The sequence below is a fragment of the Tachyglossus aculeatus genome, assembly GCF_015852505.1.
Source record: "Tachyglossus aculeatus isolate mTacAcu1 chromosome 12 unlocalized genomic scaffold, mTacAcu1.pri SUPER_6_unloc_1, whole genome shotgun sequence".
Lineage (NCBI taxonomy): Eukaryota > Metazoa > Chordata > Mammalia > Monotremata > Tachyglossidae > Tachyglossus > Tachyglossus aculeatus.
In genome coordinates, this window is record NW_024044828.1 from 2,733,868 (window position 1) to 2,745,971 (window position 12,104).

Here is a 12,104-nt window from a genome sequence, read left to right on the forward strand (position 1 = left end):
GTAGGACCGGCGTTTCAGGACCGGTTTTTCACGGTGGTGATGAGACCTCATCAGTGAAGCAGGGAACGTGCGGTGCCAAAGGTCCGGGAGCCTTATGGATGTACTGATGTGGCCTAGGGTGGCTCTGAGCCCCATCTCAAAAGCAGCAAGGGAACTTAATCTGGACCTTTTGGGACGGGGAGATGGGGAAATAAGAAGGACGGGCTAAAATCTGACCGCCTGAGGCAGAAAGGACCTCTTTTCTCCAGAATTTCACAGAACGGGGTCCGAAATCTCTCTGCCCAAGACCGTCTTCGCCCTTTTCCCAGGCTTCGGCCGACCGAGGCTGGTCACGCTAACTCCCGCGCTGGGGATTTTCATCTGAAAGCTGAACGTTGCCACGCCTCTTTGGTCTTTCCTCGATTTGAGGCCGTAGCTGCAGGCATTTAAATAATGCTTTGCATCGCAGTTTTTCTTCAATCTAGTGACCAGCCCGCTCAGATCTTCAAAAGTGTCAACCTGCGGAGGCGACGTCGGAAAAATAGCCGTCACTTGGTGTTAGTCCCTGGCCTAACCGATCCAATCCGAGGGCGTTTACGGCCGCCGGACCTCACACGTTAGGTGTGAGTTGGGCCTTGGCGTGAAAACGCTTTGTCTGTTGGGCTCCCAGACGTGTGCCGGTTACGATAGACGTACACCTGGCCTGAAGGATGCCAGATCCAGAGAAGGGGCAACTTTCTAACCGTCTCCCTCTCCCCCGCAGGAGAACTGCGACACATCACGAAGCTGAAGCCATGGAGCCTCTTTGATGTTCTCGTGGAGAAGTACGGCTGGCCCCACGAGGATGCCGCCCAGTTTACAGATTTCCTGATCCCGATGCTAGAAATGGTCCCCGAGAAGCGGGCCTCGGCCGGAGAGTGCCTCAGGCACCCGTGGTTGAATTCTTAGCAGAATTTCCAAATATAACATTCTGAGCTAGCAAATACTTTCCAGTGCATCGGACCTAAGTGGTGACTGTCTCAAAAATTCTTTAACGGGATTTCCGAGTGAGCTGGCTTCATCCTCAGACCTTTATTTTGCTTGGAGGTACTGTTGTTTGACAATTTTGCTTTTTTTGTGCACTGTGGTCTTGGGGAAAGGTAGTCTTTTGTCTTCAGCTAGTAGTTTACCGATCCACTTTTTCCTGGAAGCAAGCCGTTATTAACTTGTCTCGGAGCCTTGTTTCTTTGTGTCGTGTGGCATTCCGATGTCAATTTTTTGGAACAGAAAGTCCTTTCCCCCTCCCCACGTGTTTTGGCAGGTTTTGTAACTATTTATGAAGAACTATTTTAGCTGAGTATTCTAATTTACAAGCTTAAGGAAATGACCAAGATGGAACTCAGAAACGCGACTATTTTATCTTCTGACCAAGGGTCATCGGTCTTGTACTATAGTATATGTAAATGCGCCCTGTAAATGTTTTATTTCCATTAAATATGGGACGGGGGACTCAAATTTCAGAGGGAAGCTACACGGTTTTGAGAACCCTGTAGCAAAGCAATTGCATGTCGCCAACCTCAGTTGCTTTCGATTTAAAGAGTTGTGCACTTTCCTTGGGATTTCCAATTGGCTCTGGTTTTACAAGATTTCATTCCCCAAATGGCACTTTAAAGGACGGCAGGACTTGTTTTGCGTTCTCCAGGATGCATTCCAGTTTAGTACTCCATTGATAATATTTGCCTACTTTTCAGACGGGCTTTGAAGAAAGATAGTAACGTCCCCTTTCAATGCCAGAGTGGAGATGTGGCACCTAATGGTTTCACCCTTAACGAACGCCGTAGGCTGTACGGTCAGATGCATTTTTAAGGTACCTCAGGAGACCCTTGAGTTGCATGTCTGAACCTGAAAACCCATCACACCGGAACTGAGAGCAGAAACAAATCGCAGGTACACTTTTGAAAAATGCCCTCACAAAACCAAGGCCTCGTTAGGATGAAGGGCGTCACCGGAGATTGAGCAAAGAGAACCTTTTTCTGTGTGCCGACCGCGTCGAGCGGCTTCGAAAGCCCGGGGTGCGGGTCAAGGTTAGTGGTGTGTGACTGACAGCGCGTGGGCAGACGAACCCCTCCGAGTCTGAAAGGTTAAAAAAAGAAAACGCAGTTCATTCCACGTGTAGTTTTTATGTGTTTCTAAAAGAAATTGCACTAGCTCTTTGTCTTTCCATGAATGGACATCCAGACAAATTCTCCCCATTGCAAGTTGCACAGAGTTACGTTTAATGTGTTTCCTCAGAATGATATAATTCAAGACACAACCATAGCAGGCAATACAGATTTTAGAATGTAATATATGGAGGTATCGTGCCTCTTTTAGAAGTCAGTGGGATGAATGTCAGTCTTTTCCAGTTTTACACATTTAATTATGGTGCCACTTTTTCTTGACTTTGTCCTTTAAAAATTATTCACATGCCTTTGCAATAATTAGATTGTGAGAAAAAAAAAGCAAAACCCATGTGATGTAACAATAACCTATTGTTTGAGGTGCTTGCAGTTGTCTAATTAAAGTGTTTTGTTTTTTTCAGACCGTGTCATTGAAATGTTTGATGTGCCAAACCCAACCGTTTTCCAGTTTAATCCGAATCTGATTTTAGCATCCTCTTTTTAGAAAGGGTTTAGTTTTGCTGAAAAAAAAAAAACCGCGCGAGCGTTAAGACTGTTTTTGAAATAAGCTAAGGTGCTGCGGTTCCCACTGCCTCAGTTGCGTGCCACAGGCGGCTGATGGAAAGCGAGGCCCCCTTGCTTGTTTCCGAGGTAGGTTGTGGTGGGAACGAAGTGGAATCAATCGGTCGTATTTATTGAGCGCTTACCGTGTGCACAGCACTGGACTGAGCGCTTGGGAAGTACAAGTTGGCAACATGTAGAACCCAACAGTGGGCTCACAGTCTAAAAAGAAGTGGAAGCCGCTTCTAGAGCCAGCGGGCTTTAAAGGGAAGGAGGGACACACCTTTTAGACCCAGTGTCCACTGACCAGGATGTCTCTGAGAACGAGGCGCTGCGGCGAGGTCCGGCAAGGAGCTGGAATCAGAGCCTGAGCCGTTAGAAGGTAAGCCCTGCCCCAGGGAATGGAAGGACACTTCTCCCCCCTAACCACTACCACCACCAATTCTGACTTAATTCTGTCAAGGCCCAGGGATCCGGCCATCCCCTTCCACTTGGACTTGCTCCAGCCGCCCCGCTTCCATCGGGGTAGAAACTGGGCTCAGGGGATCGGATGAAGCTTTCCCTTAGATGCCGCTCCTCTTTCCAAGTCCGTGTCGCCCAGGTGGTACGCATCAGGGAGAAGACACGGAGGCTTTTTTTCCGGTTGAGCAGGGCCGGAGCACCCGGGGGTGTGATATGTACCCGGATGGGGTGAGGCCAGTGCTTCCCTGTCCTAAGACCGTCCCGATGACGTGGAGTCTGAACGGAGAGGGCAGAGCCAACCACCGAAGTACTCCTTCCCACCCTTTAAAGCCGACCCCGGCCCGAGCGCGTAAATTTGCCTGGCTTTCGCCACCCTTGACTTCACTGCGCTAGGAACCGTAATTCCCAGGGTGTCTAAGGTACTACATTTTGTAAATTTTTTTTTTTTAATCCAGTTTTTGAAAACCCCGGAGAATCACACTGTCGGGCCGGTTTGCAGGCGGTCTCTGGTTAAGCGGTAACTTGTGAAAATCACTGCCGGTTTTATAATAATCATTTTTATATTTTACAGGCAGAGAATGCACGACTGTACTCACGTACTGATGTGCGCTCTCTTTTTTGGTAAAAGAAAATGCACCAAGTTAAAGGATACAATTGGATTAAAAAAAAAAATTCAGGCAAAAGAAAACCAAATGAATGTTTGGGGGTGTTATTTTCTGACAATCCAACAGCACAGTGCTTCTTCCTCGTTACCGTGAAATCTTTTTCCAGAGATAATAACCGTTAGGTACGCAAACTAGAATGTGGAAATCAGGCATGGAATTCTGTGAATGACCGTACATTCCCAATGCTAAATTAGCTAAAAAGGATCTGCCTTTGCAAATCTGGATCTTGACTATACGCTGGGAATCTTAAGACAAGGGGCAGTCTTAATTACGGCACATCAGCTACTTTTTTTTTCCCTCCGTGTCAAAGACATTCCTTGAAGGCAGAGCTAACTGTAGTGAACAGTGTGACTGTTCGGAATGCCAGTGGCTGTTTCAGACGGGCTGAAGGCGGGATCTAGTTTGTAATAAGCATCCTTCTGTGACCGTGTGCCATGCATAATAACTGTTATAGATTAGTTTTGTATGAGAAGATGCTTCAGTAAACTCACATGACAAGCGCGCTTTGAGTTGTGTCTTGGGCTCTTGCAAGGAGAGGGAGGGACCTGCAGGAGGAAAGGGAAAGGGAGAGGAAGGGCCTTCTCCCAGGTGGCGGCAGGGAGAGAGAGGAAAAGTGGTCACCCCCTCTCTCGAAAAGCTTGAGAAAACAAACTTACAAGACCTTCTCCCTTTCGTGGCGGGAGCAGACGCAACCCGGGGCTCGCTCAGTTTCAAGGGTCCGGTTCCCGTTCAAACGATATAGGACAATTCTGTAAAACTGACATAATTGTGATTTATTAACATGAATTAAAATGCCCAACCAGTGCTGCAAGGTGACAGTATATTAAAAAAAAAAATTAAAGGTCATATACTGTACTACTTCCACAAAGATCACACATTTTTTGCAAAAGAGACTTGTCGTATGTACAATACTATATCAATGAGGGCAGCTGAATGCAATTTTACACGCAAGAGAAATACAGTATTTACAGAACTTCTGTCAGGAGACATTAGAAACGATCTATACATTAAATTACATTTTCTGCAAATAACCGATGAAACGAAAGGGCCATGTCCACACCAAACTATAAAAATCTGTATTGCATTTTTTTTCTCCTACCTAGATGCACACACAGAACTGTTGACAGAAGAAAAATGAAAAACCTGTTAGTGCCATCACTTAGCTGTGTATTACATAAGTATAAAAAGTAATATAGAAAACATTCACTAAATGAATTTAACTGCAACGATAAAATTTAAAGATTACGCAGCATCAAATCTACTGCCAGAAAAACAGCTGGAATGTTCACTTACAAAATAAAGATACCTAATACTGGTTTTAACAGCACGTTTTTCAGGAATTTTTAAAAAGCAAAAACGAGGGGGGGGGGAGTACAATGAGAGAGCACTGGTGTCCGTTTGCTTTTATACAAAGTTTCATGTACAAGCTTTAAAAAGTACCCCGACCAGGTACGTGTGAACTATACAGTCTATCTTACAGAACATTTTAAAAATGTTGGGATGGGGAGGGAGGGAGGTGGGGCCCAGTGTTAATGCCAACCGGAACCGTGGTAATTGTTCTGAAAAGTCGGTGGCACCTGTGCTCTGTGGATGGGAATCTGTCCGGGCACCGGTGATGCCTGCTGAGGGCCGTGCGGCAGGGTGCCGGCGCCGGGGTGGGGACAGAAGCCCGCGGCCGGAGGGGTGGAAATACTGTTTGGTCCTTGGGGCTGGAGGTGAGGGCCTTGGACTGGCAATGCACCGTGTGGTCCTGGGCCAGAGGGCTGGTGAGGAGGTCCAGGGCCAAGCGGGGGGTGGTGCGGCGGCGCCTGGGCCGGGTAGGAGGGCACAGCGGGGTGGGCGCCCGCCGGGAAGAGGGCAGGTCCCTGGTGGGCCGGGTGGTGTAACGCCTGGGCCGCCGCCGCCGCCACCGCCGCCGCGTGGTGCCCGGCCCCTAAGACGGCCGGAGGCGGGGGCGGGTTGGCCACATGCTGGTGTTGTGCTTGGAGACCTTGGTGTCCCGTCGAGGTGTGGGCGGGGTGGTGGTGCGGGGCGGGCACGGGGGGCGGAGGGGGCGGGGGCAGGTGGAGGTGGGAGCCGGGACCTACCGCGTGCACTACCGCGTGCTGCTGATGGGCGCCGGGCTGTTGGACAAGGTGCGGTCCCGGGGCGGGGGGCGGCGGAGGCGGAGGCGGCGGCGGAGGCGGGGGGGCGGCGGAGGCGGCGGGCCCGGGAGCCTGGTGGTGGAGGGAGGGGGGCGGCGTTGGCAAGAAGTGCCCCGGAGTCACGTGGTGGCCTGGGACCGCCGGCTGGCCGGGAAGTGCTTGGTTTGGTCCGGCTGTAAACACAGTTTGTGGCGGGGGGAGGCTCCCCTTCAACTGACCGTAACTCTGAAAGGGAGCCGAGGCCTGCTGCTGGTTTTGGTAGTAGGACGAAGAGGCGGAGGAGGAGGAGGCGGAGGAGGAAGAAGGGGGGGGCGGCGGGGGCGGGGGCGGGGCGGAGCCGTTCAGGTTCGGTTGGCTAAACGGACCGTAAGGGGCGGAGGGCTGTCCCGAAGACGTCGGAGGGAACATGGGCCCGGCGGCCGGCTGCGTGCCCGGGGCCAGGGCCTGGGCCGCCGGGTAGTAGCTTCTGTGAGGGTCCCTCTGGGGGGTTCCCGCTTGAGAGGCCTGGGCGTGGTGGGGCCTGTACGGAGACCCTAACTGCTGGGAGTGAGGCTTCGGTGACAGATAACCATGCTGCGCCGGCGGGTGAGGGGTCGACGCCTTGGGAGGGTTTTCTAGGTGAGGCGAAGGCGGGCAGGGCAGCTTCAAAGGGGCAGAAGGCAGCTTTTGTGAATGGAGAAGTTGCTCGGCCGAAGCACGCGCATGCGCCGCAGGATGGGTTTTGGAAAGTGCTTGGATGGTAGCGGTCGGCTGTTTCGGCTGCGGTTCTGTTTTGGCCAGATGGACGCTTTCAGCCTCAGGTGCGTTAACTGAAGTCTCCCAGTGGGGGTCTGGTTTGGAGGCTGTTTTCCCAAGGGACTGGGCAGGAACGGCAGGACCTGGGGAACAAGGCTGCGTGGAGGAACGACGAGTCAGTCCCCACTCTCCCAACGGTAAAGCATTTCGCTAGGGAATCTGCTATTTCTCGCCCGCGATGTAACCCAGCCTTAGGCAAAAAAAAAAAATGCAACTTCCGACGGAAGAGCCGATAAAGGCACGGTTAAGTTTGAAACTGAGGTTCGGAAAGCCCAAGACATCAAATCCGTATTCAGTAGAAACTGGGCTACCTTCGAAAGAAGGTGATACGAATGTAATGTTTCGGGCCTCCCCATTCCCCACCCTACCTCAATTTTCAGGCTCACTGGCGCAGCGGAAAAAACCCAAAAACCCAAAAACCAATTTTTTCACAGGGGTGTTAAAGCCACTGAACCAAGTATAAGCTGTAGGATGTACTTGAATGTAAATTTTACTAAGGTAAACTCAGGCCATTCATGGCCAGAACGAGGCCATTCGAGTCTCACTACTGGTTACAAAAAACCAAGTTCCTGGACTCTATCAGAGGCCAGCACTTTAAAGCTGTACCTGTTTCCTAAACCCAGCTTAAAAATCAAGTAGTCTTATACTTATCGACTTTCTCAGCACCTTGAAGAAATAACCGAAACTGATTCTGAGAGGTCAACATGGCAGGACAACCCTTGAATATATCTGGCCTTGTGTCCTTATGTAGTTTCCCCCCAGATAACTGAAAAATGATGGAGAGGTAGTCTTTACTGGTCTTTATAAGCTGGCCATGTTTACTGAAATTCTGTTTTAAAATAGCTTGGTACTCACTGCCTCACGTGATTTAGAAAATAGTTTTAAACCACATTTAACAGGTTTCAATCTAGAAAGAATTACTCACTTGTCACCTTAGTTCCCAAAGGGTTATAACGCCACATTAAATCATCATGAAAGATTGATAACTTAGCTCACCTAACAATCCCTAAGGAAAACCACCGCTGTTTCGGCTACTACCTTAAACAACCGCTCAGACCTGGTGTTGATCAGAGGGTCGAATTTCTTCTGTCCGGGGTTACTAGCTCACGTAAGTAGAACTTATTGAGAGGGACTGAGAGGGCCTAGTCTGATATCTTGAAGACCAGTTCCAGAGTCCAAGGACAAACCACACATGTAACAACAAATAGGCTTTGCGTACTGCTACACGTGTGGATGGAATAGGGGGTGGTGGACAACAATGACTGGTTGGGAAATTCTACTTTGATATACCGTACACTAATTCTGTTAAACTGCACAATCGTTTTGACTTTTCTGAACTGCTGCTCCGTTCAAACGGTCATTACCTTGCTCACTTTCGAAGGGCTTTTACACGTCTTTTGAGAAGGGTCTGGGGACGGACATTCATTTGTGGTTGTGGGCTCAAGGTTTTCCGGATCGGGGTCTGGGAAAGAGAAATCCACAGTAAAATGTAAAGTCACATGATAACCACTCCATTCAACCCTTCAGACCAACCTCAACAGAAATCGTTTTCCCCTCAGTGATGTAAAAAGAGTTGCTCGGAACTTCAGCTGGGGCAGGGCGTCCTATCTGCTTAACGGCCTTTCTGGAGATTCGATGAAAGAAATCGCTAGCACTAAGGTGAGTGTGATTTCAATGAGACGAATGTGGAAGGCTGAACGTGAGACATGGAGAGCCTTGGCAACGAGGTAACTGTCCCCCGCTTAAAGATGGACCAAACCCCCAATACAAATGCTTTCTTTCAGGCTTTGCGAAGAACTACAGAGAGGCTTGGTCAGAGAAATTCACTTTCTGCTGTAATAATAGCAGTAGCACTTGTTAAGCGCTCACTGTGTGCCCAGCACTACTGAACGCTGGGGTGGATTCAAGCAAATCAGTTTGGACACAGACCCTGTCCCGTGTGGGATTCAGAGTCTCAATCCCCATTTTATAGATGAGGGAACTGAGGCCCATAGAAGTGAAGTGACTTGGCCAAAGTCACATGGACAAGTGGCGGAGCCAAAATTAGAACCCATGACCTTTGACAACCAGGCCTGTGCCCTATCCATGATGCTTCTCCAAGAACAAGCCGACTTACCACTATCCTTGTCTTTTCTGTGATCACTGAGAAGTAAAGCTCTCTGATAGCTTCTCTCTCTCACTTGTTCCACTGAAGTTGAAGCAGTCCTTAAAGGAATTCAAAAATGGTTAAATTATTTGGGGGGAAAAAAATTCAGTTTCTTCGTGTATTTAAATATTGTGTACAACAGCAAGGTAACTTCCATTTTATGCAGACTTCCTGAGCAATTTAATGGTGCCAATCCTCCACATGACTTGGAGAGCATTCAATGGCAAGATCCCATTTTACAGAGATTCTGTAAATACTGAGAACCAATACCTTTTCTCTACAAGAAGCAGCCACAGGGATAACCTAAAAACAAAATCTAGCTAACTAACATTCTCTCATCAAATACATACGCAGCAGATTTCTCAGCACCCCTAAGTGGAAGGACTTCAAAGCCACTTAACTTCTGATTTAAATTAGTTGGTTTATGGCTATTTATTCTGCAGCCTTATCACACCTGTCCTGATTGAATAAAGGAGGAATTTGATTCTCTTGTGTTTTGTTTGAGTACGTGACTGGGATTTGCATACCGTCACTGTTATATTTAGATAGATCCCGGATCCAGGGGAAAGAGGAACTGGTCGGGCCCCTGCTTTCTAGCCCTTAAAGGTCCTTTGCTTAGCCAGACTTGTATATTACAGTTTTTACTAACCGCTTGAACCATTTATCTACCCATCTCGCTAAACCGTCCAACCAGCCAATAAAAACCCCAGTATCTCGCTGGCTATAAGTTGGCTTTTAACCGCTCTAAGACAGCAACCCAACTTAAGTGACTTTCAAGAAGAGATTCTGCTACTAAGTGAGCTCTTGTTTCTCTTTCATTCCTTGAACAAAGCCTTGCCCGGTCCTTCGTCAATCCCCCGCCCCGAAATGATATTAGCTTTTAGGGTGTGAGCTAAGCCTTCCTCACAAACTACGTCTCTTTTACATCTAAGAAAAGGTTCTCTGATTTAAACGGGCCCGTGTTTCTGGTTTATCTCTTCAGTAGACTGGCCCAGGCAATCCCAAAACAAGTCACTGTAAACTGTTGGTGGTTGAGGAAGCTATGACTGTGAACTGAAAGTGGACGATGGGAACTGGAGGTCTTACCACTGAACTTCTGGTTCGTTCTTCTCACTGGAGGAAGCTTCCTTAATAGGACAGCTGTTGCCGGTTTCTTCTGATGTAGCATTATGGATGGCAGCTGGAAGAGGTAAAGGCAGGCTAGCAGTGTTATCTGCTTGCTCCCCATTTTCACCACCAGCACTATACCCATCACCGCCACCGCTTGCCACACTTCCCCCAGAAGGAGCGTGAGGAGACACGGTGACCAGGGATAAGTTTTCTGCCTTGGAGCCGCTTTTTCTAGCTTCACGCTGTCTCTTTCGATACTCTAATAAAGACACCTAGAAGAGAATCAAAAGGTGGAAAATTACTTTAGCCTGGCAATTTTTACCTCAACCTTCAAAGCACTTATTGCACCTATCTAACTCAATTACACCCTCCTATCTGTAGTTTAATATCTGCCTCTCCCATTGGACTGAAACTCCTTAAAGGCAGAGAATCTTCCAAATTTTTGCACTCTTCCCAGTGTTTAGCAGCGCCCGATGCTAAATTGTCAGAAATGTGTTATTTCATAGGAAGATGAACTTACTCTGAAATACTCATTCTGAATTTCACACAGGCCTGTTGCCTCAGTCTCTAGTCAAAAAGCTACACTAAATGGCTGCTTAGGATTCCAGCCTTCAAACAGAAATCAAGATACTGAGATTATCTGAGAGTCACAGAGCAGAAGTGGTGGAAGAAAACGAGGGGAATCACCATTTTTCCTTGTTTCTGTAGGAAAGCACTGATAGTGGTAATCTTTTCTGGGGTCTGACAGCAATTTTTTTTCTTTGAGGCTGGCACTTCAGTAGGATGCCTGCTTCCAGAAAACTACTGGATTCCAAGTAGGAGTTAACTATACCATGGAGGTAGGGAAAAAAGCATGGCAATTTGATTAGGCATAAGGGACTTCAGATACTGAGATTCACTGTTTATTGTAATATAATTGCTATTCTTTTTAGAGTTCTCCAGTGCTAACGCGTTTGCTTAAACCAAAAGATTTCAGGTATTCAAACAGATGAAATGTATTATTTCATAAAAGAGCATTGCAATTCTAAAATTATTGGGATTTGGTCCTCAAAATGGAGTTAGGTTTAGATGAGTTTTGACATATGGATGGTGTATATACATTTCAATAACTTATTGACTGAGCTTCAGAAATACACCAGATGATTAGAATAACAACAACTATGGTATTTAGTGGCACTGCACTAAATGCTGAGGGGGAATATAAGCAAACTGGATTGGACACAGTCACTGTCCCACATGGGGCTCACAGTCTTAATCCCCATTTTACAGATGAGGTGACTGAGGCAAGAGAAGTGAAATGATTTGCTCAAGGTCACACAGCAGACAAGGGGCAGAGCTGGAATTAGAACCCATGACCTTCTGATTCCCAGGCCTATGCCCTATCAACTAGGTCATCTAGAACACAAATTCCTTTTTTTGCATCCATGCCAAGGGAACAATGCCACAAAAAGTGCGCTCTCTTTTTTAAAATATACTATAAATGCTGTCACCTTTTTCTTTTGTGGTGGATTCTGGGGTGTGCAGTTTCCATCCATTAAACTGTCGCTAACGGTCCTTCCAAAACCAGATGCGATCCCCTCTTCTGAAGAACAGTAGACTGATGCTTCCATAAACATGCCTCTGTTGTCATCTTGCATCAGGCACTTTGACTCGCTTATTCGGAATCCACCTCCGACCTCCAACTGATGTGATGGTGTCAGGTCTCTTAAGTTCGAATTCACGGAGGAGAAGTTTACACCTGTTCTGTCAGGACTTTTAACCCAACAAGAATATATTGGGCCCCTTCCACAGTGAGCGGTTTCTAGCTGGCTGTTCGAATCAGTCCTTTCGTGTGAGGGGGTTTCCATGTTTTTATGCAGTGCACTTTGCTCAATTACATCGAGTCCCATCTGGAGGTCTGATACAGGTTCCTTTTCTCCAGGGCACTGCCTGCTGAGTTCAGGCCTCGTCCTTGGGCTGGAATATCCAATAGTCTTTATTTCTTGCAGGCTTATTTCGGTCAAATTGGAATTTCTAAAAGAACCCAATGTTAACATGGTTGATGTTCTGTCGTATCCCTGTAAAAAAGGGGAAGGAAAGATATAGTATGCCAACAATTGAAACG

General features: G+C 47.6%; 2 protein-coding genes across 8 annotated transcripts in view; one reads left to right on the plus strand and one right to left on the minus strand.

The window, feature by feature from the left end:
• Positions 1-2,538, plus strand: part of SRPK2 (SRSF protein kinase 2) — a 165,005-nt gene extending 162,467 nt beyond the window's left edge. For all 6 annotated transcript variants that reach the window (XM_038740947.1, XM_038740951.1, XM_038740946.1 and 3 more), the window contains one exon: positions 743-2,538. In XM_038740947.1, coding sequence (XP_038596875.1) covers positions 743-927 — 185 coding nt within the window. In that variant the 3' untranslated portion in view covers positions 928-2,538. The remainder of the gene's footprint in view (positions 1-742) is intronic.
• Positions 2,539-4,557: 2,019 nt separating this feature from the next.
• Positions 4,558-12,104, minus strand: part of KMT2E (lysine methyltransferase 2E (inactive)) — a 65,463-nt gene continuing 57,916 nt past the window's right edge. For both annotated transcript variants that reach the window (XM_038740943.1, XM_038740945.1), the window contains 5 exons: positions 11,491-12,057; positions 9,977-10,272; positions 8,861-8,949; positions 8,109-8,206; positions 4,558-6,840 (listed from right to left, as the gene is read on the minus strand). In XM_038740943.1, coding sequence (XP_038596871.1) covers positions 5,335-6,840; positions 8,109-8,206; positions 8,861-8,949; positions 9,977-10,272; positions 11,491-12,057 — 2,556 coding nt within the window. In that variant the 3' untranslated portion in view covers positions 4,558-5,334. The remainder of the gene's footprint in view (positions 6,841-8,108; positions 8,207-8,860; positions 8,950-9,976; positions 10,273-11,490; positions 12,058-12,104) is intronic.